Source organism: Xyrauchen texanus, chromosome 14, assembly GCF_025860055.1.
Source record: "Xyrauchen texanus isolate HMW12.3.18 chromosome 14, RBS_HiC_50CHRs, whole genome shotgun sequence".
In the NCBI taxonomy this organism is placed as follows: domain Eukaryota; kingdom Metazoa; phylum Chordata; class Actinopteri; order Cypriniformes; family Catostomidae; genus Xyrauchen; species Xyrauchen texanus.
Window position 1 is genome coordinate 46312732 of NC_068289.1, and position 27077 is coordinate 46339808.

Sequence of the window (27077 nt, forward strand, 5' to 3'; positions counted from 1 at the left end):
TACATTTGACTCATATGTACCTAGACCCTACAATTCAAAATAGTGCAAATGAAACGCAAGAACGCATCCTTGTGAGAACAGGGCAAAACTAAGAGTTGACATACTCAAACCTCAATTCCTTATTGCTTAGCCCTGTATTCATCTGTCAACACAACTCCAAACATCACTGTGTCATCCATCAAGTTCAATAGCTTTATCTGGGAAAGCCCTACACCATTTGCAAATATAATCTATATCTTCAAAATCAAGCCAAAGAGAGCAACAGGAGTTTTCTAACACAGAAATCTTACTGATGCATTCCTGCCATCTGGGACCTTAGACTGACCAGTAGGGGTTATCACATAAAAACCCATTAATTTATTTTGGAAAGAAGGGTGGGACTCTCCAAGCCACTGAGAAATGACAGAAACATGAGAGATGGGAGATGACCAAAGACAGATAGAGAATAAAGAACAAGAGAGAGAGAGAGAGAGAGAGAGAGAGAGAGAGAGAGAGAGAGAGAGAGTGAGAGAGAGCGAGAGAGAGAGAGATAACTGGATGTGAGAGAGGGAGACAGACAGGGGGAGTTTGAATGGAGTTTTATAAGGACTTCTTGTTAGACATACAATACAGTAGCACATAGAGCTAAAAGATAGAAAGAAAAAAAAGGCAAGAGCTGTTAACATACACATACCTTTTTTCCTGTTAAATGCCCTGTTCATACTTGAAAACGCTCTGTCTCAGCTGTGATTTCCTGGAATGTGCCACCTCTACCTGGTTGGAGAGCGGATACGGAAATTTACTTTACTGAGTCAGAGAAATCTGACCATATGACAACAAAAACATTATGGAGAAAAAAAAGAAAAGAAAATTAATGTACTGTAGCAGACAGTCAGGAAGGATACCAGTACTTAATCAAAATTGTACATATTATAGGTAAATACTAGTGCTAGACTTATACCAGCCAGCCAATAAATCGAGATTTTTTTAGATGATCAGCATCAGGTATACAAAGTGTCAACAGCCTTGTCAAAGAATAATGCAGTTTCCGTTTTCAAATATTTTTATGTGAATTCTGATTATATATGGTGTAAAAGTTATTATCAATATATTGCCCACTGAAAAACCCATATCTGACAACCACTAGTAAATGCACCCTTTATTTGAATTTGTACTTTTTGAGGTTTAAAAGACAGACAGAGTCAGACAGTGAAGTTCAAAAATGTGCTTCAGAAAACAATTGGAAAGTTTAATAGAACTCTAAAATGGAGAAGTCTAATAGAATTTCCTTTCACTGAGTTAAGGTTCCTCTCAGGCAATGTCGAACATCAGGGGTGAGCTTAACCAATGATTCACACAGGCTATGACACAAACTAATCAAATGTTAACCCCAATGCGCAGGCCTATTACAGAAGCTTGAAAGAAAAATAGAGCATGTGAGACGGATCTCCCCAAGGGGTCTGTGTGTGAATTAATGATTAAACTGATTTGTGAAGACTATAAAAACTTTTCCACAATTTTTTCATAGAGGTATAGACCTAGAGTAGCACCAGATTACATTTTTTGACTGGAATGAAAATGAGGCTGGGAGGAATAGAAGTACAGTCTCCTCTTTGGCAACAAAAGGTCACATCTAATTTTCACTACTCGGGCCTTCTGAAATTTTTGTGCATGATTCATCTGTGCACGGTATTCAAATTTAAATAAAAAAAGTCTTACTTCATATTCTTTCGTCAAAATGTAATAACCAGCCTCTGAAATTACTTTCTTTGTAGGCTGACATCAACAATCCCTCTTACATTTCGACCCCTCCTCTCCTGTCAAGCATCAATGTCTAGAAGTGTAAGAAAACAAGTTTAAATGAAGACAAGCATCCCATTATGTGCTCTAATAAGAGGAAATGGTATAAGCTCAATTTAGACACATTTATTTATTTTTGTGCTATTTCTATATATGACTCACAATGATTTATATGAGCCCTTTTGTACAGCATCTTACAAAATAAGCAGTGTAACAAATGATGTGTATGATATGTATGGCTTGATTTCATATAAAGGGTGTGGTACTTCACTGAAGGGAAGCAGTAAATTATAGTATTTTGTGATGATGTCTTGGCAGAGGAGATTGTGATTTACAGTTCAATGAAAAAGGCAACATGAACGATTTTTTTATTGACACCATCTGAACCAAACCACCCCTCCTCTTACTATTTACATGACAACAATATCTAAGCAGCTTGTTGGGTTGAGTCAGGGAGGCATGTATCCACAAAAGCAAGTCTTTGTATTGAGGATTGTGTTAAATGAGCTGAATCACATGTGAATTATTGCAAAGCCACCTCACCGCCTATGCATTCAATGATACACAGAAAGGCAAAACAGTCTAAATTACCTGCATGCATATGTTGTTTCACTGAATTTCCTATCTAAACCAACAAAAAATGAAAAACTACTTTTACCCTCTAGATACTGAAGCAATATTATTATCACGGTTAATATTTTAAGAATGACAACCAGTGACATACAGTACACAGGCATATTTATGTTTTGGAGACCCCCAAGAGACAAAGGCAAACAGGTTTCCGCATGGCAGACTAAGTAAAGAGGCTGAAGAGAAAGGCAGAGAAAAGGTACTTGTGTTTTTTCATTCACGCTCAATTGAGCTCTCATAAAGTGCCATGCAGAGTCAAATATACAAGGACAGTGGTCATATCTGACTGAGCAGGTAAAGTCACGAGTTTGCAGCATCACACCGGCCAACAGCCTAAAGAGACCAAGAACTGGAATAACTTTATTAATCATTAGACGTTCTGTCATACTTCAGAAAACTTTTCTGTACAAAGGGCTCACTTACACAAACAGTGTCACATTTACACTCAACATTCCACTGATTGCCTCACTTAAAGAATTAAAGGGATAGTTCACTTAAAAGTGTTTGTATTGACACTTGAGACATTCAGTCTGCATGGAGCGGAAACACTTCAGATGCGGATTTAAAACATCGACAACGAATAGGTATGTATATACTATACACTACAGTACATGTTGTCATATCTTTATAAAATAATTAATTTGCTGACTAGATGCTGTATTAGTAGAGAACAGCAGTATGTTCGCCAACGCTAACATTAAAGCTAACCTCAAGCGGTTAGAACAATGTGACAAAAATACACGTACCTACCAAAATGTTTAAATGTCACGATTGTTACCATCTAATAGCATTAGTTTATATCCAGCTGGCCACATTTATATATCCATTAGCCAGCTAAGTTGCATATTTAAAGCTAGAGGCGTGAGAAAGCAAATTAATATATTCATGCGGCTGAGAGAATCTTATAAACAAATCAGAAACGCAGCTTATTTAAATAAAAAAATATTATCCTCACTGTAATACGATGACTTCAGATGACTTCAGCTCAACAAATTGAATTTAACAGATAGCAGGTGTCTCAATATGCTTTATAAAGTTCTTTTTAATTAGATACATCATGTAAAAAACAGCGCTCCTGCATGAGATGCTGAATGAGCAAAAACAAAGGGAAACAAAGACGTTCGTCTAGTGCACGTTTACATAGAAAAACAAATGGATGTTTGCAAAAGCGTTCGGTGTGAACAGCCCCTTACAGTTGGTGGAGGTCTTTGGCCATTGTGTCTTGCTCTCTTATAAGCGTTCTCAGATTAAGCAATGGGTTGTTTAAATGATTTGTTAGGTGTCACGATTCCCTTGTTGTCTGCCCTGGGTTTCACTTGTCATTGTTAAATGTACTACACTTCCCAGAATCCACCTGCCATCACCACTGCCATTTTGTTCATTGTTCTCACCTGTGTCTAATTCAGTCATCACTCCCTGGTTATTTAAGCCCTGCTTTTTGTTCACTCCTTGTCGTTCGTTGAATGTAGTTCAAGCCTGGTCTGTGGTCCTTGCCCTAGTTCTCTGTTTATGTTTATTTCCCCATTGAGGGTTTTTCCTTTGTTTATTTGTTTGTTCATTTAATAAAGAAGTCCTGCATTTAGATCCTCTCTCCTCGCTGCCTCATTCGTAACATTAGGAAAGATGTTCAACTTGTAAATATGTGTCTCAAGATTCTCGCGTTAAGTTCCAGTCTGTTGTGTCCATCTGTTTGAACAGCCCCTGACCTGGACTCAAAGTCTGAGCCGCTTCATCACAGAGTTCAGCCGAATACCACTGCTATCTGATAATACTGCTACTCTAATACTGGAGTAGTATGAATCAGTGCAAGTGCAAAACCATGTGAACTGTCTATTGAAGTGTTTCCCCCTTCATTTTACATTTGACTTAACATTTGAGAATATGTACCAACTAAAATATTTTTTTTATTTATTTTTATGCACATTAGTTGAAAATGAAATGCTATTTTTTAACAGCCAGGATAGGAATGTTCTATGCAACAATATAATGGTGCTGGATGGTTTATATATTTATTGCGCTCTCTTGTGGACCACAGAAACAACGTCAACTTAAATATCAGCTGAATTAAAATTTGTATATTAGTTAATATATATTCATATTTATTTCATTTAAAAAAGTTTTCATGGTTCAGTCAGTACAGTTTATTTTTGTAATAAAGTTCAGCACTATTATACTTTGAATGTTATTTTTTCATTTATTATCTATTTTAAAAACATATTGGTTGATTAATCGGTAATTGGCAGGTACTGCTAAACTTAGTTATTGGTATCTGTAAAATCCCCAACGGTCGACCTCTATAACAGATTATTTTTATAATTTGTGATAAAAACAACATGCCACAGAGAATGAAAATAAACTCTGTGGGTATGATGCCCACTCACTGCTTAGCAGAATAGCTGGGAATATGACCTGTTGGCCAGTCACACCTGGGCAAGCACCTGGCTGTGACGTCTGCCTGCCTGACTGACAGCAACTGTGTTTGTTCGCCCTTTATCACTTCCTGGCTGGTCACTCTGCCCCACAGGGAAGAGCTTTTTATGCTGAGTTGTATAGTTCTGCTGATAATATTTAATATCCTCAAAGTGAACTCCAGCTTAGGTATGTCTAAGAACCCAGCACAGTAATTTATAATATCTGTTGTTGGGTGGGGCAGTTATGGCCCCCAGGTTTTGCACATGTTTGAGGCTGAGTAGGTCCTGTCTGCTAGATTAAAAGGCAAAAAATGGATCCTGAAGACAGCAAAATTTTTTTTTTACTGAACACACACTAGACTGAGCACTTTACATGTGATGTTACTCAGTGTATGTTCTGAGGAACACATCAAAGCATAGGCCACAGGCATTTGAAACTAAAGCTACAATAGTATAAAAGTATTTAAAAAATACTTTTTTTCTTTTTAGAGCTGACTGTTTGGAAATCCAGAGTCTGCAAAAAAAAAAAAAAACAGTATTCAAACAAAAACCAATGCAGACAATTTTTTATTAAAACAAATGATTGAATAAAAGCCTTACAAATTATAAAAATTATCAATTATAAACAAAACATTTTTACAATTATATTTCCTAACCATAAACTGAAAATATAACACATTGCAATGCTACAGGGATACTTAACATACTCGTTTTTATCATTTTTGGGATGTTAAAAAAGTGATCTAATTTCTCATTATAATTCTCTGTTAAACAAATTCAAAATTCTAATACTCCAAATGCTCTAATATAAGTATAAGAAAAGAATGCATCAATTTAGGATGAACCAAATTATTTAAACATTCAAAACATCCACAAACCACAAAAACAAAAAAAAAACAGAAGATAAGGCTGTTCGAAGCTGATGACAATTCCACAGATACAGTATGACCCATATCTGAGCAAATTTTCCCAGCATTTGCAACAAAAATATGCATCACCACCATAATTCTGAGAAGCACTAAACTGAATAAAACCATCCTTTGTTTCCTATGGAATCCTATTCAGTGAGCTCAAACAGCAAACATTCTACAGCAATAATGTTAATTAATCCAACCCTCTGCATTCCTTGCTGAACTCGGAGCATGCTCTAAACATTCTTGCCCTTTCTGTCAGACTTCTTTACATGAAAAAGACCAACATCTTTACCAATATTGAGGGGAGATTCCACAACACCAGCCAGTGTATTCCACAAAAGCAAGCCAAATGAGAATGCAGATGGACAGTGCTTTGAGACAAGCACAAAAAAAATGGGTGAAATGCAGAGCCGGGTGACTTACTTGCTTCCACAGAAACTGGGATACTAAGGAGGAAGTTCCAGCAGTGTTTAATAGTTTTCAGCTGTGGGACAGATAGGGATGTGTGCAGTAATGAAGTGAAAAGGGCGGTGGGTTTGCAAACGAGGTGTCTCAAGAACAGCAGAGATCCTCTCTAAAGAAAAAAAAAAAACAAAGAAAAAAAGGACAGAGAGATAATGACAGAAATATGTAGTGCTATACATTTTCCCACATAACTTACAAACAAGTGCAAATCTACCTGCTTTTTACAGTATGTGGATATACACTGATCAGCCACAACATTAAAACCACCTGCCTAATATTGTATAGATTCCCCGCCATAACAGCGCCAAACCGCATCTCAGAATAGCATTCGGAGATGATATTCTTCTCACTACATTGCAATAATCTAATCAGCCAATCATATGGGAGCAGTGCAATACATAAACTCATGCAGATACGGGTCAGGTGCTTCAGTTAATGTTCACATCAACCATCAAAATGGGGAACAAATGTGATCTCAGCGATTTCGAACATGGTATGATTGTTGGTGTCAGATTGGCTGGTTTGAGTATTTCTGTAACTGCTGATCTCCTGAGATTTTCACACACAACAGTCTCTAGAATTTACTCCGAATGGTGCCAAACACAATAAAACATCCAGTGAGCTGCAGTTCTGTGGACGGAAATGCCTTGTGGAGACTTCAGACTGGTTCAAACTGATAAAAGTCTACAGTAATTCATATAAACACTCGGTACAATTGTGGAGAGAATAATAGCATCTCAGAATGCAATTCTGAGATGCGGATTGGCGCTGATTTTGGCGGCACCATGGGGACCTAAACAATAGGGATGTGCCAAAAGTTGAATACCCTATTCGGAAAAGCACGAATAATGACAAAAAGAATAACGGATTAATCCAAATAATATAAAAACATATTTTGACTAATAATCGAAGAAACAAGTATAAAATGACATTGAAAAATTAACATATTCTAAATTACAACAACTGTATAAATCTGTGCATCCAATTTTTCTAAAGTGTAAAACTTATGAATGAAAATGCGCACGGTGTGATTTCAGATCGGATGGTCACGGTCTCGACTCCGTTTGTAGTCTCTGTTAATTGTCCATGTCTGGAGCTTGTCAACATTAACTAAGACATAAAATTAAGTACACGTTCCACTTCTTGAAATGTTTATGTTAATGTATCACATGATTCACACGTGATTCCAATGTATTTATATATAGCCTAAACCTGAGTGCGATGTTTAATTCCTGCACGTCAAGCCGTCTCTTAAAGTGGACCACATTTACATTCACATCAGCGATTGGGGTAATTATCTGGTTGAGACGTTATCCTGAAAAAAGATCAAATGCTCCATAAAGGTTTAAATGCTCCATATAGCATTCATCTATTCTGAAAATTCCTATTATGTAAAACAAAGAAACTGAAACTTGCTGTCTTTTTTCTTGTTCTGCTTTAATCTGTGCTTAATTTGAGAATATTATTATTATTAACTAAATAATGGTATCCTACCAAAAAGATTCCTGATAGACTTATGGGACTTTCACCTGTTTGTATGCTATATTGATTTATTATATTTCTTTTAATGCTTGAATTTGTATTTATTATTCACTGCAAAATGTGTGCTTGATGTTTCACATTTTGCTTGACACCTCCTGCCTCCAGAATAATGTTGTTATACATGCACAGACAAACTAAATTCTGTCATACAGATATTAATATCTGAAATAACAAGAGAAACCACAGTTAACAACATAATCCACAGTTAATGTAGCCTACAAATTCAGCTACATCTGGTAAGATTTTATTTTTTAAATAATAAGTTAATTAAATAAAAATTGTATAATAATAATAATAATAATTAGGCTATTATTATGAAAAGGAGAACACAAGGCATATTTGATTAATAGATACAATTAATGTAAGAGTAACATTTAAAAATGGAGTTTCGTTTAGTTTTAATGCACTTCCGGGTTAAGCCCTGCCCACACACAGATCTATCCAAATACAGAGACAGATAATTTTGTCATATGAACAAATATAATAATATAATTATTAATTGCTTTACTGCACACCCCTACTACACAATATTAGGCCGGTGGTTTTAATGTTGTGGCTGATTGGTGTACACTCACTGAACTATTTATTAGGAACACCTGTACACCTACTTATCCATGCGATTATCTAATCAGCCAATCGTGTGGCAACAGTGCAATTCACATAAACCATTAGAATGTGGGAAAAATGTGATTTCAGAGATTTCGACCATAGCATGTTTGTTGGTGCCTGACGGACTGGTTTGAGTATTTCTGTAACTTCTGATCTCATGGGATTTTCATGCATAACGGTCTCTAGAACAGGGGTGGGGAACGTCAAGCCTCAGGGCCGTATAAGGCCCGCAAGACCATTTTTCCAGGCCCGCGAAGCCATTTGAGAAATCATTTGAAAAGTAAAAAATGGAAGTGATTCAATTAACCTGAAAAAAAAAATCCTTTCAAATATTGTTTACAAATAATTTTAATTGATAACAACACAAAATATTGAATAATAGACAGATCTTTTATTGTTTTTGGTGTGTAAGCTCATAACGTAATGCGTACATGAATTTCAACCAACAATCAGAAATTGCAAGCAATTGTATGGACCGCGAATAATTTCATCAATACTCAAATGGCCCTCAATGGAAAAAAGTTTCCCCACCCCTGCTCTAGAATCTACTCAGAATGGTGCCAAACACAAAAAAACATTAAGTGAGCAGCAGTCCTGTGGACGGAAACACCTTGTTGATGAGAGAGGTCAACAGAGAATGGACAAACTGCTTCGAGCTGACAGAAAAGCTACAGTAACTGAAATAACCACTCTGTACAATTGTGTTGAGCAGAATTGCATCTCTGAATGCATCACATGTCAAACCTTGAGGCAGATGGGCTACAACAGCAGAAGACCACATCAGGCACTTAATTAGGACCATAGTGTTCTTAATAAAGTGCCCAGTGAGTGTAGTATTGTACCATTATAATATTTACATTGAAAAAGACTTCATCTTTACTTTAATAAAAGAAATCAGTGTTACAACTGCCACATTACAGGACTGACTGTATCAGTGATTGGGGGAAATATAACACAAAGAATGGTATTCAACTGTATATCCACTGTATTTCAAATAAGAGCACACCTCAAAGTGATAATATAATTGCTAACTTGCATAATTGTTGAATAGTTTTCACTTTTAAATAGAGCAAATTATTTTAGCTGTCAGGAATAATATGCAAATTTGTTTAAATCAGTTTAATCCTCTTTACTAAAATACATTGATCAGCTGATAAGCATCAAGAGCAGTCTTCAACTAGATACTTCAATGAAAGGTCATATCATATTTTAACTATTCAACCTTTTCAATTCAGTCATGCTAAAATTTGTAATGCAAAACTAGTGTTACAATTGCCCCCAATCCTTTTCACTCTTAGACATTAACAAACTGAAAACTTGCTGTACACAAGAAAACTAAGAGTTTCCACCCCAGGAAGAACAAAAATGGCCACAAATATTCTGCTTCTTACTTTAGCCACAGAGCAACTTGAGTTCAAGACAGAGGATTTTGGCAGCTAGGTAAGTGTGCTATACTTTACTGAAATCTGACACTTTGCCTTATTCAACATGTCACCACTGTTATGGATGACCAAGACACTCAGAGACATGAAAATGTTCAGCTCGTATAAAAAGAACAATGAGAAACAGCCTCTTTCTCAATTCCATTCAGAGGTAGAGTGATCTAGGTGGGACTGTGTTAGTCTTGGCATCACCAGTTCTGAGAATACTTTAAAAGGATTATTTTGCTTTATTATTCTTGAAATTGTTCTGCTTTCCATAATCTCACCCTCTCTGCCTTGTGTAGACAGATTTGGGGAGGGGAGAGTGAAGAGTTTAAGACTTTGGCATTTTACATTTCGTGATGTAAAAGTACTTATTCTGCAGTTCAAACTGAAAGTTTCAAGAGGTCTAGGAGCAACCATAATGTTGCACGCTCCTAGATAACATAAGCAAGATATTTTGACAATTAAAAGTTTTTTTTAATTTGTTTTAAGAAAAGTCTGGTAACATTTTCAAGTAACCCAGAAAAAGCAAAGCGCAAATATTCAGCTATAAAAAAACTACTTTGGATTTCAAACGTTGGCTCGAATTTTTGTTTGAATGTTCCGAAATGTCTCTTTTCTTATTCATTCATATCATTTTTACATATCTTGTTCATATTTAAAATAAATGTGTACAGATACAATACTGTTTACAGAACATTTGTATAAGTGATATTAGGGGTATATTAGTTTATATGTATAATATATTAAAGCAATAAGCCACGAGGGGCCATGAATTACAGTGATTTTACCACATTTAAGGGGTGCTCTTCTGCATGAAGCGAACGCCCTTTACCATGGTAAAAATCACTGTAATACAAAACCGTGAATGACATTTCGCTTTTATAAAACAGTGTCAATATGAAAATAGTAGCAAATGTTCAATAAACAGTAAGGATGGGAATCGTAACGAATTGAACTATTCTGGTTCCTATTCCGATCCCTCAAAATGGTTCCATTAACAATTCTTTTACTTCTTATTTTTGAAGAAGAAATATTTGTAAATAAATGCAATTCTTCTTGGATTTACACAGGGGTGTCACTAGACCCCTTTTACAGGGGCTCGTGCCCCCAGTATAAATCTCAAGTTTGAGTTTTAACAATTTACTTTATTTGTCAGTGCATTCATTTAGATTGATAATCCCGGAAAAAAGAAATGGATCTATCTAAATGCAACGCAGTAACCCATCCAATCAACGCTTGTGAAAGCAACGCAGTTTAACCGAAAACACATTATGTACAAATCTGATGCCTGCGTGCAGAAATCAATGTCCGGGCGCGCCTGTGCGATTGATATAACCAAAGCCACTGCAGTGCGCCAGCTATACGTACGACAACATCAATGACATCAATCATTTTGACATACATGATGATGCTGACATTTACACTCATTTACACTTATAAGAGAGAGAAAAAAATGTACTTATAAGCTGCTTTTCAGCATGAAACTTTTAAAATGATGTTTTCAGTTTTCAGGGTGCGTCGTCCGATGTCAAGTGTCAACATATATGAAATATATAACATATTAAAATGAATAAATGTCCATTTTTCAAGCCTGTTGTATTTGCATTTATTTATCACCCCTTATTTAAGATACAGTTCCTATTTATCGTTATTTACATAGGGAAAATATACTATTTATTAAATCTACTTTTATTACATATTGTATTTTAATTGGGATATTATTTATTACAGCTGACAGTTACACAAGCAGACAAGGTTTGAACATCAATCATAGCGAAATTCAAGGCTTTTCAACATTTCTGTGTACAAATTTGAAGAATGTTTATTGGATCAATACAGATAAACGTCAAATTATGCGACTACACATCACTTTATGTAGAGATTATGACCTGCTAGTTAAGTCTTGCCTTAAGAACAGGTGGTGCAACCAAATTAAGCACCGACTTAGTTACAAACTAACTAGTAAGTCCTTAGTGTGAACTTTACATCCTAACTTAGGTGAGAACTTACGCACAGTTGGTGCAACCCTACCCAGGTGTCGGCACGCAGGTGTCAGAATTGGGGTAGGCTATGAAAACATGATGAAACTAAAGTAAGTTTCTAAATAATACAGATGATCTTATTTTGACTCAAACATTATTGGCTCCTGTAGATGGACATCAGAAAATTCTTTGGTCAAAGCAGATACAGGAAAGCAGAAAGGAGAGATGAGTTTGAGGAGGTAAGACTTGATAAACAAACTACATCCTCAGCCGTCAGAGTCAGGTTTCAGACATCAGATGAAGAAGCATCAAGTCTCAGGAAAACCTCTGTCAAGTCTATGGAATTGCATTGCACATTTTTGTGTTCTGCAGTACTGTCTATGATTATGATAACACTGAATCAATCTTTTGGATATTAAATTAATTATTTAATTCGCTAGCGCTAGTTTAGGACACTACATAAACAGTTGGCAGTAACTATGGCTGCTGTGTGCTAATTAACTAGCGACTAAAAGGACAATAGTTTCGCTTGTTTTGAGTTGTTGTTGCAAGTAAACTTAATGCGTTTCAAATGTCAGTTTAAACTTACACCAATTATGTTAGCTAGCTAGTTATTAATTTATAGACACGACACTTTGCATTTATAAAGTTAGAGATAGCTCAGCTAGTTTCACAAGCTAGCAACCAAACTCAGCCAGTTTAGCTACCAACTCCGTATACGACCAACTCTCTGCTCATTCTGATACCTTTTTGTCTAAAGCCGTTTCGTCTGAGGCCATTTTGCCTGATGTTCAATAATGCAATTCCATATACTTACTTGACAGAGGTTTTCATGATGTGTAATGTGTAATATAGAAGAATGCAAATGTGCAAGAAAGTGTTCTCCGGTTTTGTTATTTGCATATACAGTGTATGCATTTTATGCCATAAAACATGTTGAGAATGTTCATCTACAGTATGTTGAAGATACTTAAATATTATCATAAAGATTAATATCTCTACATGTTTACCTTTCCCAGTACTTGTTGCAGTGTATGAATAGTGGGTTAAGCAATGGAAGTTTGTCTAGTGCATTGTGTTGTGTTGCACACTTCTTGCACTCAGCAGGCTTTCAAGAAAGAAAAAAAAGCTACATGAGTAATGGGGGGCCTGTGCCACAGTAGAGCTTTATGTCTAGCAACGCATTTACAGCCCTTGGCAGTCTGTTACCAAATGATGAGCTGTGTTTACACAGACATTTTAATTAAGATATCATAATAATTAATTCAGTAGTGGCATTTTTATAAAATACCACTACTTACAACAAAACATATACTGAATATATAACATTGTCATATCAACAACCATCCATCTATTTAATCTGATTTAAGTCTTACAAGCTTTAAGTACACATGACATAGTAATAGTTATTGGTTCATTTTTAGTTGGACATGACAAAATTAATGACAAGTGGATCAGTTAGTCATTTAATTCTAAAAAGTACCAGCTGATAAGAGTCATGATTACATGCCTCTCTGGAATACTGGATTCTGATTGGTCAATGGCACCATCTAGCAGTCTGATATTTCTCAGTAACAACCAAACATCCACGTATCAGACCGCTAATCTGGGTATTGCGAGCCATCTTTCCTGCTTCCCAGATCACTGTGCAATCTCTACAGGTAAGCTTATAAAATAATTGCAACTCAATGCTTCAAGTCTGATAACCCTGTCGGGGGTTTATTTAGTGATTACAATCAGCTGAATATACATAATCCCTTACTTAATTTATGTAGCGCTGTATGTTTTGCTGTGTTGATTAGAAAGAACCAACTTATAGTTGGTTAACCAACTTAAATAGTTATTTGCTAGTGAATCTGGCAACACTGGTCGTGCTGTACATTCCGCACTGTATTTGTTTCCAAATAACCAGCACATGTGAGTAATTCGTTTGGAAATCAGACTACACTGGTCGTGCTGTATGTTTCATGCTGCTGATCAATAGCGGTGTTGCAGTACCACTAAATGGCAGCGCTGAAAACACAGTTTGGCAGGGTTCACACATCCTCCGTGAGCGGGCCGTGAGCAAGACCTGAGAGGGGCGCGAGATGCGTGGTCAGATTGGGCTTTCACATTGGCCACGTCTCTTCTGCGATACACAGTTGCAGCTCTGTGCAGAAAATAAAGTTATCTCTGGGTTCATACACCAAACATTTTCTTTAATAAGGTCATCACATATTGTTTTGAGAGGGGGTAATTGATTAGGCAGCTATAACAATTTGGTCGTCATCATTTATACATGAGTAGGAGGACCACATTTACACCACAATGATAACTAATTTACAGATATACCCCTGCCCACACAGTATTGGGTCCTTAATATTCTGCACTTAGTCAGAGAAAAAAATTTTTTTTTTGTTCATGCATCAAGAGTTTGCATCCAGCCCGACAGCCCATAAATGATTGAATAAGTAATAACATTCAAATAACAGCATTTTTTTTAAACACCTAAAACATTTTTTTTAAAACATTATTTACACTATACTGTATGACATGAAGGCACACTGTAAATTAAAACATTAACTTAACATCTGCACAAATCTGCTGAAGCTACTGTATCCCACACCTTTTCCTTTGTGAATATATCCTTCTAGAATAAATGCTGAACATGTTGTACAGCACTTTGTAATACTCAACCTCCACAGGGTTTCATCCATTGTTTTGCCCATGCAAATCCGAATGAGGTAAACTGTTGCTTCAACAAAAACAGCAGTCATGTTATGTACATTTGTTTATATTTAGGGTACAACAGGGCTAAATTTTATTTTCCCCCAAAACACTAAATAGCAACAGAAACTTCCAAGGCACGTTCCTAAACACCTGTTTGTCAATATGCACTGCAAAAATGTTCCTGATCCATGAGATATTTGTGTGTAATGTCAAGTGTGGGGTAAAAGGCTCCCTTACCACCTTTTTTTTTTTAAACTGAATTTTAATTGAAACAACCTTAAAAAAAATGTTTTTGAACTTAATACATTTTGTGACCAGAAAAAAAAGCTACATTTCTTTAAGGGTTGCCTTTAGCCCTATCAGTGAACTTTGTCATGATCGGTTAATGCAGTAAAATCCATACATCCATATACATAAACAGGCAAAAGCATTGCAGTTTATTTATTTATTCATTCTTTTTAGTTAATTTGTTTTTGTTTGTTTGTATGCAGATTGTAGTGTATTGTAGTTTCGGTTTAAATAAATACAAATTTGCTTTGGGTTATTTTCTATAATGTCCTGATTATTTCAGATTTTCTACACCCAGAGCAGCTGAGTCCAGCATTACCCACTTGGCAAATAAAGGCTCAACGGTGAAAATATCTGCTCACTGCCATGTCTGGGACGCTTTTGGGACGCATCATCTCGCGACACAAGCTTGCAATGTAAACGGTGTCATCTGTTAGTAGGGGCTTCGAAATGAAAATGCACCACTCACGCCCCACTCACGGAGGATGTGTGAACCAGCTGTTAGTGTATTTAAGTCCAGTGTTCCGTCCGTACAGGCAGAAGTATGCTCATTTGTGAACCATTAATAAAACCGAAAGTGATGAAAATCCTTTGGTTACGGTATTTAATTTTTTTTTTTACTGGTTTCAAATAAGAGCCGGTTCTCGGTTCCCAGCCCTAATGAACAGTTACATTTATTAATATTAATAATTGTAGTAAATAATTCTTCCACCAAGTAATACAGTTCGATAGACTAACTGTAGGCTTTTTAATGGTTGCCAAGCATTGGCTCAACTTGGCCCATTAATATAAAAGCTGTGGTCACAGGTGTACATTTATCTGAATTTTACAACAGCTACTCTTCCAATTACAATTTAAGATCAGAATAATCAATTTTATAATATTAACCTTTTCAACCCACCCCTAACCATGAATACACTTGGGTTTGAACAACAACCTGGATAAGGTATAAGTCATGGAGTGGCCTTCATTTTCATAAAGTTGCAAGTGTTATTTAGGACATCTTCCGATTTCCCATATGTGAATGCAGTGAAGTTTAACTGTGACTCTGTGATCAAGGAACTGAGAGGCTGAGATCATGGCTGGGAGAAAGAGCACATCTTGTTAAAAGTAAGAACAATGCAAGCTCTATTTTTATTTTTACTAAAGTTTTCCTTTGCCAAGAATGTACTTGTATCTGCATCTGCACATTGCAGAAAGAAAGTACAATGCGGCTCTGTTCTAACACCTAGTGAGCTGCTAACATGGGAAGCATTTTAATAGGCTTGCTCCAGACACGAAGGTTGTTCCAAAAGGTACACAGCATAATTGTTATGCCTTCTAAGATAAATTCTGTGGGCCTGATATGATCATCTGATCATCACCCATATCTTTGTGGAAAAAGCAATGGTATCATGCACAGAGTTGCTGCCAACCTAGAGTGTTCCAAATCTGCAACTTACTGTTAGGATGCTGACAGGCAGCTGCAAGACAACAAGGCAGCTCATTTTAAACTTTTGTTCAACATATATAAAAAAACGCGTTCACAAATCCGCAGTGTTGATGGACTTCAGAAGATGAACGGATGCCAACTCAAACCATAAGACATGGGATACTTCATTTGACATTATCCTCTGAAGTCCATCAACACTGCTGATTTGAGAACACATTTTTTATATATGTCGAACAAAGGTTTAAAATGAGCTGCCTTGTTGCCACACCAATATTACCGCCCAGGTTTAAGTGCGATGCAACTCACTGATCTCTGCCAGCATCCATCTATTGATGGACTACACTCTTATAATGGAATATATAGACTATCAATTGCCAACAAAAGCCTTCATCAGCCAATTAACAAGGACAATTGCAGCTATGTGAACTTCTGCAGTTAATCCAGGATTAACTTCAAAGACATTAGTCATTAATCTAACAGTTCATAAAAAATCTATGTCCCTTAACACTTTCTTAGTTTAATCATTTTAAAGCATGACTTGCACTATACATAAGTAATATTGGCATTACGTATATTCATGATGTTAGCCAGAGGGGAACTGGCCCCCACAGTGAGTCTGGTTTCTCCCAAGGTTATTTTTCTCCATTAATCAACATCTTTTGGTGTTTTGTGTTTCTTGCCGCAGTCGCCTTCAGCTTGCTCACTGGGGTTGTTAATACAATTATTATTTAATTACTAATTTTTAAACATGATTAACAATTGTATTATATCTAATTACACAATGATGAGTCCTCGACATTATAGACATTACGGATCTTCTGTTAATGCCTGATCTTCTGTGAAGCTGCTTTGAAACGATGTGTGTTGTGAAAGGCGCTATACAAATAAAATTTACTTGACAGTGTCTTGACATTTTTCTAAAGAATTTTGAAGCAATTCATGTAAACATAAGAGGGCTATTTCAAAGTTTGTTAAAAGTGTCATACTTCCTGCTGTCAGTTGGTGGTGCTATGACCATGACCCATAATAGCCACATCACTGTGATCAGCCCCCATTATAAAACATACAGCTGAATATTCATCAAAATCACACAATGCACACAGAAGATATAAGGCACTTCCTGTTTCCCGTTTTCCACAAAAAATGTATTGCTTCACCACAGCGACACTGTTCAAAATATAAAAATATAAAATCTTGATCTTAAATCTGCCCCTCATTTCACCTCATTGCCTAGAGGCAAGGCTCCAGGCCCAGATGGCTTTACCGCTGAACTTTTTTTAGATCTTATGCTATAGAACTGGCTCCACTTTTGCTAGAAGTCATGCAGAAACATTAAAGAATGGAAAGCTTCCGCCAACCATGACACAAGACCGGATCAGTCTGATACTTAAAAAAGGACAAATATCCAAGTGAGTGTAAGAGTTACCGTCCAATTTTCCTGATCCAGCTAGAAGTTAAAATATTGTCAAATATTCTGGCTAACCGATTAATTAAATTATGACATTGGTTTTGCTGAAGAAAGGTAGTCATACACGTCTGGGATGGCATGAGGAGAGAACTATCCATTTATGAGAGGACAACCCTTAATACACAAGGCACAAAGTTTTAAGCATATATTATTTTTAAAATATGGGATACATTTTAGGAGGATACTATGAAGGAACCACTGCAAACTTCCTATATCCAATAATACAGGCTGACAGCCCTCAAAATGTAGCACCTCATATCCTATGATTCCCTCTCTGCCCTGCAAGGTCATATATTATGGTCCATCTGTGACAAAAATCAGAAGCTCCAGCTCTATATCAGTAAAAACTGAATTACAGCTGGCTCACTCTGTCAGGCTCAATATTCCTGTGACTTCAAAGCCAATGGATCATGATCAAGTAGACTAGGAGCCACAAAATACTTAGCAACTAGAGGTGGGTGGTGGGGAATTGATATTTGAAAGTATTATGATATTTTACCTCACAATATCCTTACACCTATAACCAATATTTAATTTTTTTATTTCAATAAATAATTTAATCTCGTCGATCGGTAAGGCAAGGCACATGTATATGCTATTTTAAAAAGCAACAAAATCCAATAGACTATATTGTATTGTATTGTATTGTGGTCCAGATATCGATTAATATTGTATTGCCACTTCTCTGCTGATACCAAACACTAGTACCAACACTTCTATTTCCCTTACAAGCATTTCTATTTAGACCACAGATGGGAATATGCTGCATTTGAAAGCAGTTAACACTAATGAGTGAGGAGTACAGATTCTGAGAACAATGCACCAAGGAGATCTAATTGCCAATTAGAGACAGTTTGCTGTGAAACCACATACAGAACTTGTTTTGCAAACATTAGATTACTTTCAGCAGATGAAATGCCATTTTTGAAGCCTTTTCTGATTGATCATAATACAATTTCCTTAACTGATATCTGCACAAGTTATTTGTGGCTGAAATTATCACTAGTAAAAACAGCTCCAGTGCTGTTCCTGACTGTGAAGATGGCAGATATAGGCCAGACTTTGTCATATTTAAGAGTTGATGAATGTCACAAATTTCCCATGGGACAAATATGCAGAATTAACACATTTCAGTTTAGATGGCACATAGCTGAAACAAATCATGCTACATAAAAGACTACCGTAATTTCCGGACTATTGAGCGCACCTGAATATAAGCCGCACCCACTGATTTTTACAAAAAATATGATTTTGAACATAAATAAGCCGCACCTGTCTATAAGCCGCAGGTGCCTACCGGTACATTGAAACAAATGAACTTTACACAGGCTTTAACGAAACACGGTGTCCGTCCGGGAGAGAAAAGCGGTAAGGGCGCTTACACCTGAGCTAAATTATGTCTTAACACCGGTGTCTAATTTCAGTAAGCATGGGGACAGCGGCATAAAAAGGCAGCAGCCACAGAGCTGAGAAAGTGACACACGTCAGTCTAGTGTTGGCGCATAGAAGAATTGAGAAACTTTATAAAATTGATTGTAAACATTGCTGTGGCCATTAAAAGCCTTACCTGGAACGTGAAGTGCCCTGCTGAAAACTGTCACACTGGTGCCCGTGTGACAGTTTTCCCAAGAACGACACGTGAAGCAGGGCACTTGAAATTAGACACCGGTGTTAGACATAATTTAGCGCAGGTGTAAGCGCCCTTACAGCTTTTCTCTCCCGGACGGGCGCTTGACCACGCCCCCGCTGCCACACACGGCTTGTAATAAAACATTTGCAGTAAACAGTAGCCTACCAAGAAAGTCATTGGTCACTATCTTCCTCGTCCTGTGCACTGAAACCACTGAAGTCATCTCCTTCGGTGTCGGAGTTGAATAGCCTCGGAATAGCCTCAGCTTTAGTTTAGAGTCAATTCCTCACGCTGCTGTTTCCAGCGTCTTATCATCGACTCATTAAGACCAAGCTCCCGTGCAGCAGCTCTATTTCCTTCTCCAACAGCCAGATCAATCGCCTTCAACTTGAAAGCAGCATCATATGCGTTTCTCCATGTCTTTGCCATGGTGAGGGTGACAAAATTACTACCGTAATCAGAATGATGGGAAGTTTGAGCGCTCGATTTAATCTAAACAGTAGGCTAAACAAAAAAGTTGTTTGACCTTAACCCGTTCGGCAATTTCATTGGTCTAATGAAAGCTTCACGCGCCAAAAAACTGAGCACGTCACAGAATGTTTTTTTTTTTTTAATAAAATTTGAAAGCGGGAAAAATCCATATATTAGCCGCGTCATTGTATAAGCCGCGAGGTTCAAAGCGTGGGAAAAAAGTTGCGGCTTATAGTCCGGAAATTACGGTAATATAAAATGCTATTCCACAATCAAAGCTGAAAATGGCAACACTGTATTGTCCTAGCCACTGCGGACAACACATAGTAAAACTGAACATTTGCATCACTGCAACAAAGTACATGACATGAAAAAAATGGTTTAATGTTCAATACAGACAAGTAGCTGTATGGGCCAAAACACTGGAGACACCACATGTAAAAGAACAGCGCAGCTGTTGTGAAGAAAAACTTTGCCAACAACAAACTAGCTGTGTTTATCCCATAGGTTCGTACAATAATAACTTAAATCATTTCGTAGCCATACTGACAACTGACAATGTGTAAGAAATGCAATTTTTTTTGGATTAGTTATTATAAATTACAAGTTTGCAGCAATAGTACTTTGTAAAATATGAAATCATTAAACAAATCTTAAACAGTCAAAAAAGTATCTTAATAACAAGTCAAGTCAAGTGGTTTTTATTGTCGTTTCAACCATATACAGTTAGTACAGTACACAGCAAAACAAGACAACGTTCCTCCAGGACCATGGTGCTACATAAAAACAACAAAGGACCAACATAGGACCACATGAGACTACACAACGAAATAAAATACCTATATAAACTACCTATATATACCTATATAAAGTGCACGTGCAAACATGTGCAAAAAGTACAGGACAGTACAACAAATTACTGACAATGAACAGGACAATAGACAGTGCAGCGCCGACCAGTACTCAGCTGGTCAAGGATAAGGACATTGGGGGCCCAGAGACAAAAAAGTGATATGTGTGATCTTCTACCATTCATACATATTCTCTCTCTCTTTCTCTCTTTCATTGGTACTTCTTTCTTTGGAAATTGGTACTTTTATTCACCAAAGTGGCATTCAACTAACCACAATGTATAGTCAGGACATTTATAATAAATTACTATTACAATTTTAACTTAAACTACTTCAAAGAGTTCTCATCAAAAATCCTCCACATGCAGCAATGACAGCTTTGAAGATCCTTGGCATTCTAGCTGTCAGTTTGTCCAGATACTCAGGTGACATTTCATCCCACACTTCCTGTAGCACTTGCCATAGATGTGGCTGTCTTGTCAGGCACTTCTCACACACCTGACAGTCAAGCTGATCCCACAAAAGCTCAATGGGGTTAAAATCCATAACACTCTTTTCCAATTATCTGTTGTCCAATGTCTGTGTTTCTTTGCCAACTCTAACCTTTTCTTTTTGTGTTTCTGTATCAAAAGTGGCTTTTTCTTTGCAATTCTTGCTCCCTGAGTCTTCTCTTTACTGTTGTACATGAAACTGGTGTTGAGCAAGTAAAATTCAATGAAGCTGTCAGCTGAGGACATGTAAAGACTCTTATACTCTGTACTTATATCTGTACTTATACTCTTGTTTAGTTGTACATCTGGCTTTTCACATCTCTTCTGTCCTTGTTAGGGCCAGTTGTCCTTTATCTTTGAAGACCGTAGTGTACACTGTGGCAGGGCGAAGGGCGGGGCTGGGTCGTGATCATACACACCCGGTCCCTTATCAGGCTAATCAAGCCTCCGAGAGGGATAAAGGCCGATCTCTCTCTCCCGCACCACCGTCTGTCATCGGCCTTTATCCCTCTCGGAGGCTTGATTAGCCTGATAAGGGACCGCGTGTGTATGATCACGTCCCGGCCCCGCCCTGCCACATACACCTTTGTATTAAATCCTCTGTTTTTTTGGCAATTTCAAGCATTGTATAGCCTTCATTCCTCAAAACAATGATTGACTGACAAGTTTCTTGAGAAGCTGTTTCATTTTTTGACCTAATATTGACCTTAAGACATGCCAGTCTATTGCATATGGTGGCAACTCAAAAACAAACACAAAGACATGTTAAGCTTTAACAAACCAAATAACTTTCAGCAAAGTTTGATATAATGGCAAGTGATTTTCTAGTACCAAATTAGCAATTTAGCATGATTACTCAAGGATAAGGTGTTGGAGTGAATCTGCATACAGTGTTGAAAGAGTACTGATTTTTTAAACTTAAGTAAAAGTACTGCTACTGAAGAAATAATTCACTTGAGTACAAATAGAAGTACTGAGAAAAAATATGACTCAAGAGTAAATAATAGTTTGCCAAAAAACTACAAGTAATTGCATTACGTTACTTTATGAAAATTATATTATATATAGTATAAATGATTAAATTTTTAGAACACAAAGACACTTTTGTTCTTGAAAGAAATTGACGTTTCCTTTCACCAAGGATGCATTCAATTGATCAAAACTACTGCCAGAATCATTCATTGCAAATTATTATTATGGTTTGAAATAATTGTTTTAAGTGGTATTTATTCAATTGTCTTTACAAAACATATACTGTGTCACCTATACCTAACAAAAGCATTCTAAAGTGCTAATTTGGCACTCAAGACCATATGTTCTTATAATTAGAACAATTAAAAATGGTTGCGCTACCATGCGGAAATCACAATACAGTGGGGGTTTTTTCCCCATTTGCTGAGGTATTGAGTTCTTACAAGTTGCTTTACACTTGCAAGTAAAATTTTGGTTTTAAAAATAAGCAAAAAGAAACACATTTCTCCTGAAATTAAAATTTCTCCTAAAGTCTCCATGCATTACTGTTTTGAAAAAAGAATCTCTAACTAGGATAGAGAGGAAAGTGGACTGGCAGATGCACAACAACAAGACAAGTAAATCACAGTCTCTAGTTTGAGAAACAGACTCCTCACAGGTCCTAAACTAGCAGCTTCTAAATGCCAAAGACCTGCATCACTGCAAGAGGATCCTTGGACAAACAGAAAATGTTAAGAATACAATATTTATTTAAATAGAAATAGCCATTTGTAACATTCTATGTCACAAAATTGTCTCTAAACTCCATGATGTTTGTGACAAACACGTTCCTATTTCAGGTTTACTCTCATTCATGTTTGTCCAAGAATTTGGGCTATTAAGTTAACATACTGTACTAAATTAATATAATGCAATATAATAGAGGAAATGTATCCTCTATGATATTGCTGCAATTATCCAGATATGGAATGAGATTATTAAGCAAACTGCTATCAACTCCTACATGCCAACTAAATAAAATAAGGGAAATATAAACATTTCACACAGTGTTTGGTGAGAGATATGACTGATTCAAACACTAAAAGTGGTTGTTCTGTGTATGATTGTATTACAGTTGTAATAATATATTCTTAATTAACATTATGGATATTTAACATATTGAGATATTATCATTAAGTAAATTGCAGTATTTGTTTACATTGTTTTGTGATTTCTCATATCTTATTTATATAACATCCATCCCTTGCACACTTTTGGCCCCTAGCAGGTGAGGCTTTTCAGACAGATAAATAGCAGCACAGAGCAGGGAAGTACAGTACAGTACAGTGAGCAGAGTTTTACCCACTAGGGCAGCTTATTTTGAACAAGAGGGCCGAACGTTACGGAATTTTAACATGGGAGTACAACACCGAACTGATGCAGATTGATAGAAGCGGAGAGCCCGTAGACCTGTGACGTGTGAGGAACCGGACGCAGGGGAAAAAAATATTTTCAGTGAAAAGTCAAAAAAAGATTGCACTGTATGTAATTGTAACCATATCAGAGATTATTAATACAACATGTGAACTCGTTGTGTGGGCATTTTTTGAATTTCGGGGATATTTTTGTAAATTTCGGTCAAGCAAGACCCCTTTAATTTCTGACACTATAGGCATTGTATCTTTCTAAGGTATTTTAAAAGTTTGTTTTAGACATATAGTAGCAACTTAACAAGATATCCCTACATATACGTCAAACTACATTGTGTTAATGTTAGACACAGTTAAAACATTGCCAACGTTTACGTGTTCAGAAGGTTCCCTCGCATCTGAATGAACGGCTCCTTTTCAGAATAAAATGAAATATGCAGAAAATCACAGAATTACAGTTCTTAGTAATAGTGCAGAAATTCTTGGAGAAGCTAGAGATGAAAAGACACCAGCGTGTCAGTTTATGCAAGCTGCTGTGCTCATGATGCTGTGCCCTGCAGGCTTCTGTCGTGCCGTGCACAGCGTGTTTTAATTTATAAACAGATTTATCACTTAGAACTTGCAGATTTCTTCTTCCAAAAAACTAGTTAAATAATTAATTTTTAATCGACTCAAGTAAAAGTTATTTTATTTATTTAGATTTAAAACAATAGAACATTTTGAAAAATTTACTCAAGTACTGTAGTTGTAATTATATATATATATACCTATGTATGGAGGGGTATAGGAGGCCTTGTGACTGAGCAAAGAATACAGCATGTATTGGGTTTTAGGGATAACCCCTGAGAGAAAATGTAGGTAATGTAAAAGTCTGAATGGACCATTTTTATATTTGACTTAAAATGCAAATCAACTAAAAACAATATACTTAAAAAATATATATATAAAATATTGTTTGCTATAGTTAAGTATAAATGGGCTGACTATCAAATAATGGAAATGTACTCATCAAAAGCAGAAAACTTGTAATTTAAAAGTTTTGGTTGTCTTTCCTTGCCATCCATACCAGAGATGATAGCACTTAATGTCCCGGCTGTGGGAGAGAGGTAACGCGTGGAGGGCGCGAAAGGGCATAAATTAGGTTTGTTCTGTGCTAGAGACAAATATTAGGATTCTGCAATGAAAAATCAGTACTACCGGAGCACTTGCGCTGTACATAGCTCCTTTGTTTTGTTGCGCTGCTCACTTAAAGTGTTGAAACAATGAGAGGGGGGAAAACACTGTCATGATGTCACATGGTCCACATGGAACCAATCCTGGGTCTGGACCCAGACCTTGGTCTGCTAATTGGTGACCACTGGTTTAGGGTAAGGTTGTCTGTTTTGTTTAACTCTAATTTGCTTTTAGGGCACTATTGGTTAGGTTTACGTTAAAGGTTTAGGTAAAGGAGGCACATTTAGTAATTAAAACCCCTAACATTCACCTTAAATATTTAGTCTGATTATGACACCATTTCACTCACTTTTGGTGCCGCTTGCTGGACATTTCATTGGGAAACTGCAGCCAAACATGTAAAGAAGCACGTAATATTTATTTTGCAAAAATGTTGCCTTGGTAACATAATTATGATTATTCAGGCTGGCTAAATGTTATGTTGGACACACCCCTCAATTCATTCTTAGGAAACAGCCTAGAAAATAATTTAATTGGGTCATTCTTAAATTCTAGCTGATGTGTGTAATTCTTTTCCATGTTTAATTTCCAAAAACAAAATTTACACGGATAGAACATGGTCTAAAAGTCACTGTACAAATGTTACGAATGAATCTAAGCAAGATCTAAATCATCTAATACAGAGGATGATAAATAAACCTTTGACTGAAAACAGCACAACAGTAAACTGTGAGAACATTGTGTGACTACTAGAAGCTACACTCAGAAAGTACATTGACAGAAAGAACATAAAAGGTTTCATCACTTAATTAAGCGTGAGATGGAATTTCATGGTCTTGTAGAGCTAGGCAAGCCACTCAAACCAAAAGTGAAAAAATAATGATATAGTTTTGCACAAGTCTCCTAAGCCTTATTCACCATGATATTCCAAAGTATTTTAACCAAGCCCAACATAATCATATGCAAATAGGAAATAAGACTTGCTGTTGATGTTCCTTTTGAAACTGTTATCTCATTAAAACATTTAACAATTTATGTCAGTTTATTTATTATTATTTAGCTTTAAAAAGTGAAGTATGTAATTTTTACTATACTAACCACAAGTAATTCATTTGTAGGTTGATTTCCCCAGAAAGAGTTAATGCTATGACTCTGTAGCACTATCAAAACATTGCTCTGTTGTTTTTTATTTATCATCCTTACCATCACAACATTGGCTCAACCAATGGTGTCAGTTTGTGTCAATGTGTGAAATGTGTAAAATGTTTGGAAAAACTAATTTTTTGTGGTTGTGACTCATCATTAAATATTGATGATAATGATGTTCAGATGAATTAATCACAATTAAATCCTATATCGATATTTACGGAGAAAGGCCCCCAAATAAAGATAATTTAGTATATAACTATTTAAATAACTATACACTCACCTAAAGGATTATTAGGAACACCATACTAATACTGTGTTTGACCCCCTTTCGCCTTCAGAACTGCCTTAATTCTACGTGGCATTGATTCAACAAGGTGGTGAAAGCATTCTTTAGAAATGTTGGCCCATATTGATAGGATAGCATCTTGCAGTTGATGGAGATTTGTGGGATGCACATCCAGGGCATGAAGCTCCCGTTCAACCACATCCCAAAGATGCTCTATTGGGTTGAGATCTGGTGACTGTGGGGGCCATTTTAGTACAGTAAACTCATTGTCATGTTCAAGAAACCAATTTGAAATGATTCGAGCTTTGTGACATGGTGCATTATCCTGCTGGAAGTAGCCATCAGAGGATGGGTACATGGTGGCCATAAAGGGATGGACATGGTCAGAAACAATGCTCAGGTAGGCCGTGGCATTTAAACGATGCCCAATTGGCACTAAGGGGCCTAAAGTGTGCCAAGAAAACATCCCCACACCATTACACCACCACCACCAGCCTGCACAGTGGTAACAAGGCATGATGGATCCATGTTCTCATTCTGTTTACGCCAAATTCTGACTCTACCATCTGAATGTCTCAACAGAAATCGAGACTCATCAGACCAGGCAACATTTTTCCAGTCTTCAACTGTCCAATTTTGGTGAGCTCTTGCAAATTGTAGCCTCTTTTTCCTATTTGTAGTGGAGATGAGTGGTACCCGGTGGGGTCTTCTGCTGTTGTAGCCCATCCGCCTCAAGGTTGTGCGTGTTGTGGCTTCACAAATGCTTTGCTGCATACCTCGGTTGTAATGAGTGGTTATTTCAGGCAAAGTTGCTCTTCTATCAGCTTGAATCAGTCGGCCCATTCTCCTCTGACCTCTAGCATCAAAAAGGCATTTTCAGCCCACAGGACTGCCACATACTGGATGTTTTTCCTTTTCACACCATTCTTTGTAAACCCTAGAAATGGTTGTGCGTGAAAATCCCAGTAACTGAGCAGATCGTGAAATAC

The 27077-nt window shown here is 36.7% G+C and overlaps 1 protein-coding gene across 9 annotated transcripts in view; it reads right to left on the bottom strand.

The window, feature by feature from the left end:
- Nucleotides 1-27077, bottom strand: part of LOC127655204 (PTB domain-containing engulfment adapter protein 1-like) — a 114797-nt gene that overhangs the window by 47715 nt on the left and 40005 nt on the right. For 4 of the 9 annotated variants that reach the window (XM_052142876.1, XM_052142868.1, XM_052142869.1 and 1 more), the window contains 2 exons: nt 6158-6308; nt 674-753 (listed from right to left, as the gene is read on the bottom strand). In XM_052142876.1, coding sequence (XP_051998836.1) covers nt 674-701 — 28 coding nt within the window. In that variant the 5' untranslated portion in view covers nt 702-753; nt 6158-6308. Of the gene's footprint in view, nt 1-673; nt 754-6026; nt 6309-27077 lie in introns of those variants that run through there. The other 5 variants (XM_052142872.1, XM_052142870.1, XM_052142874.1 and 2 more) reach the window with 2 other exon arrangements.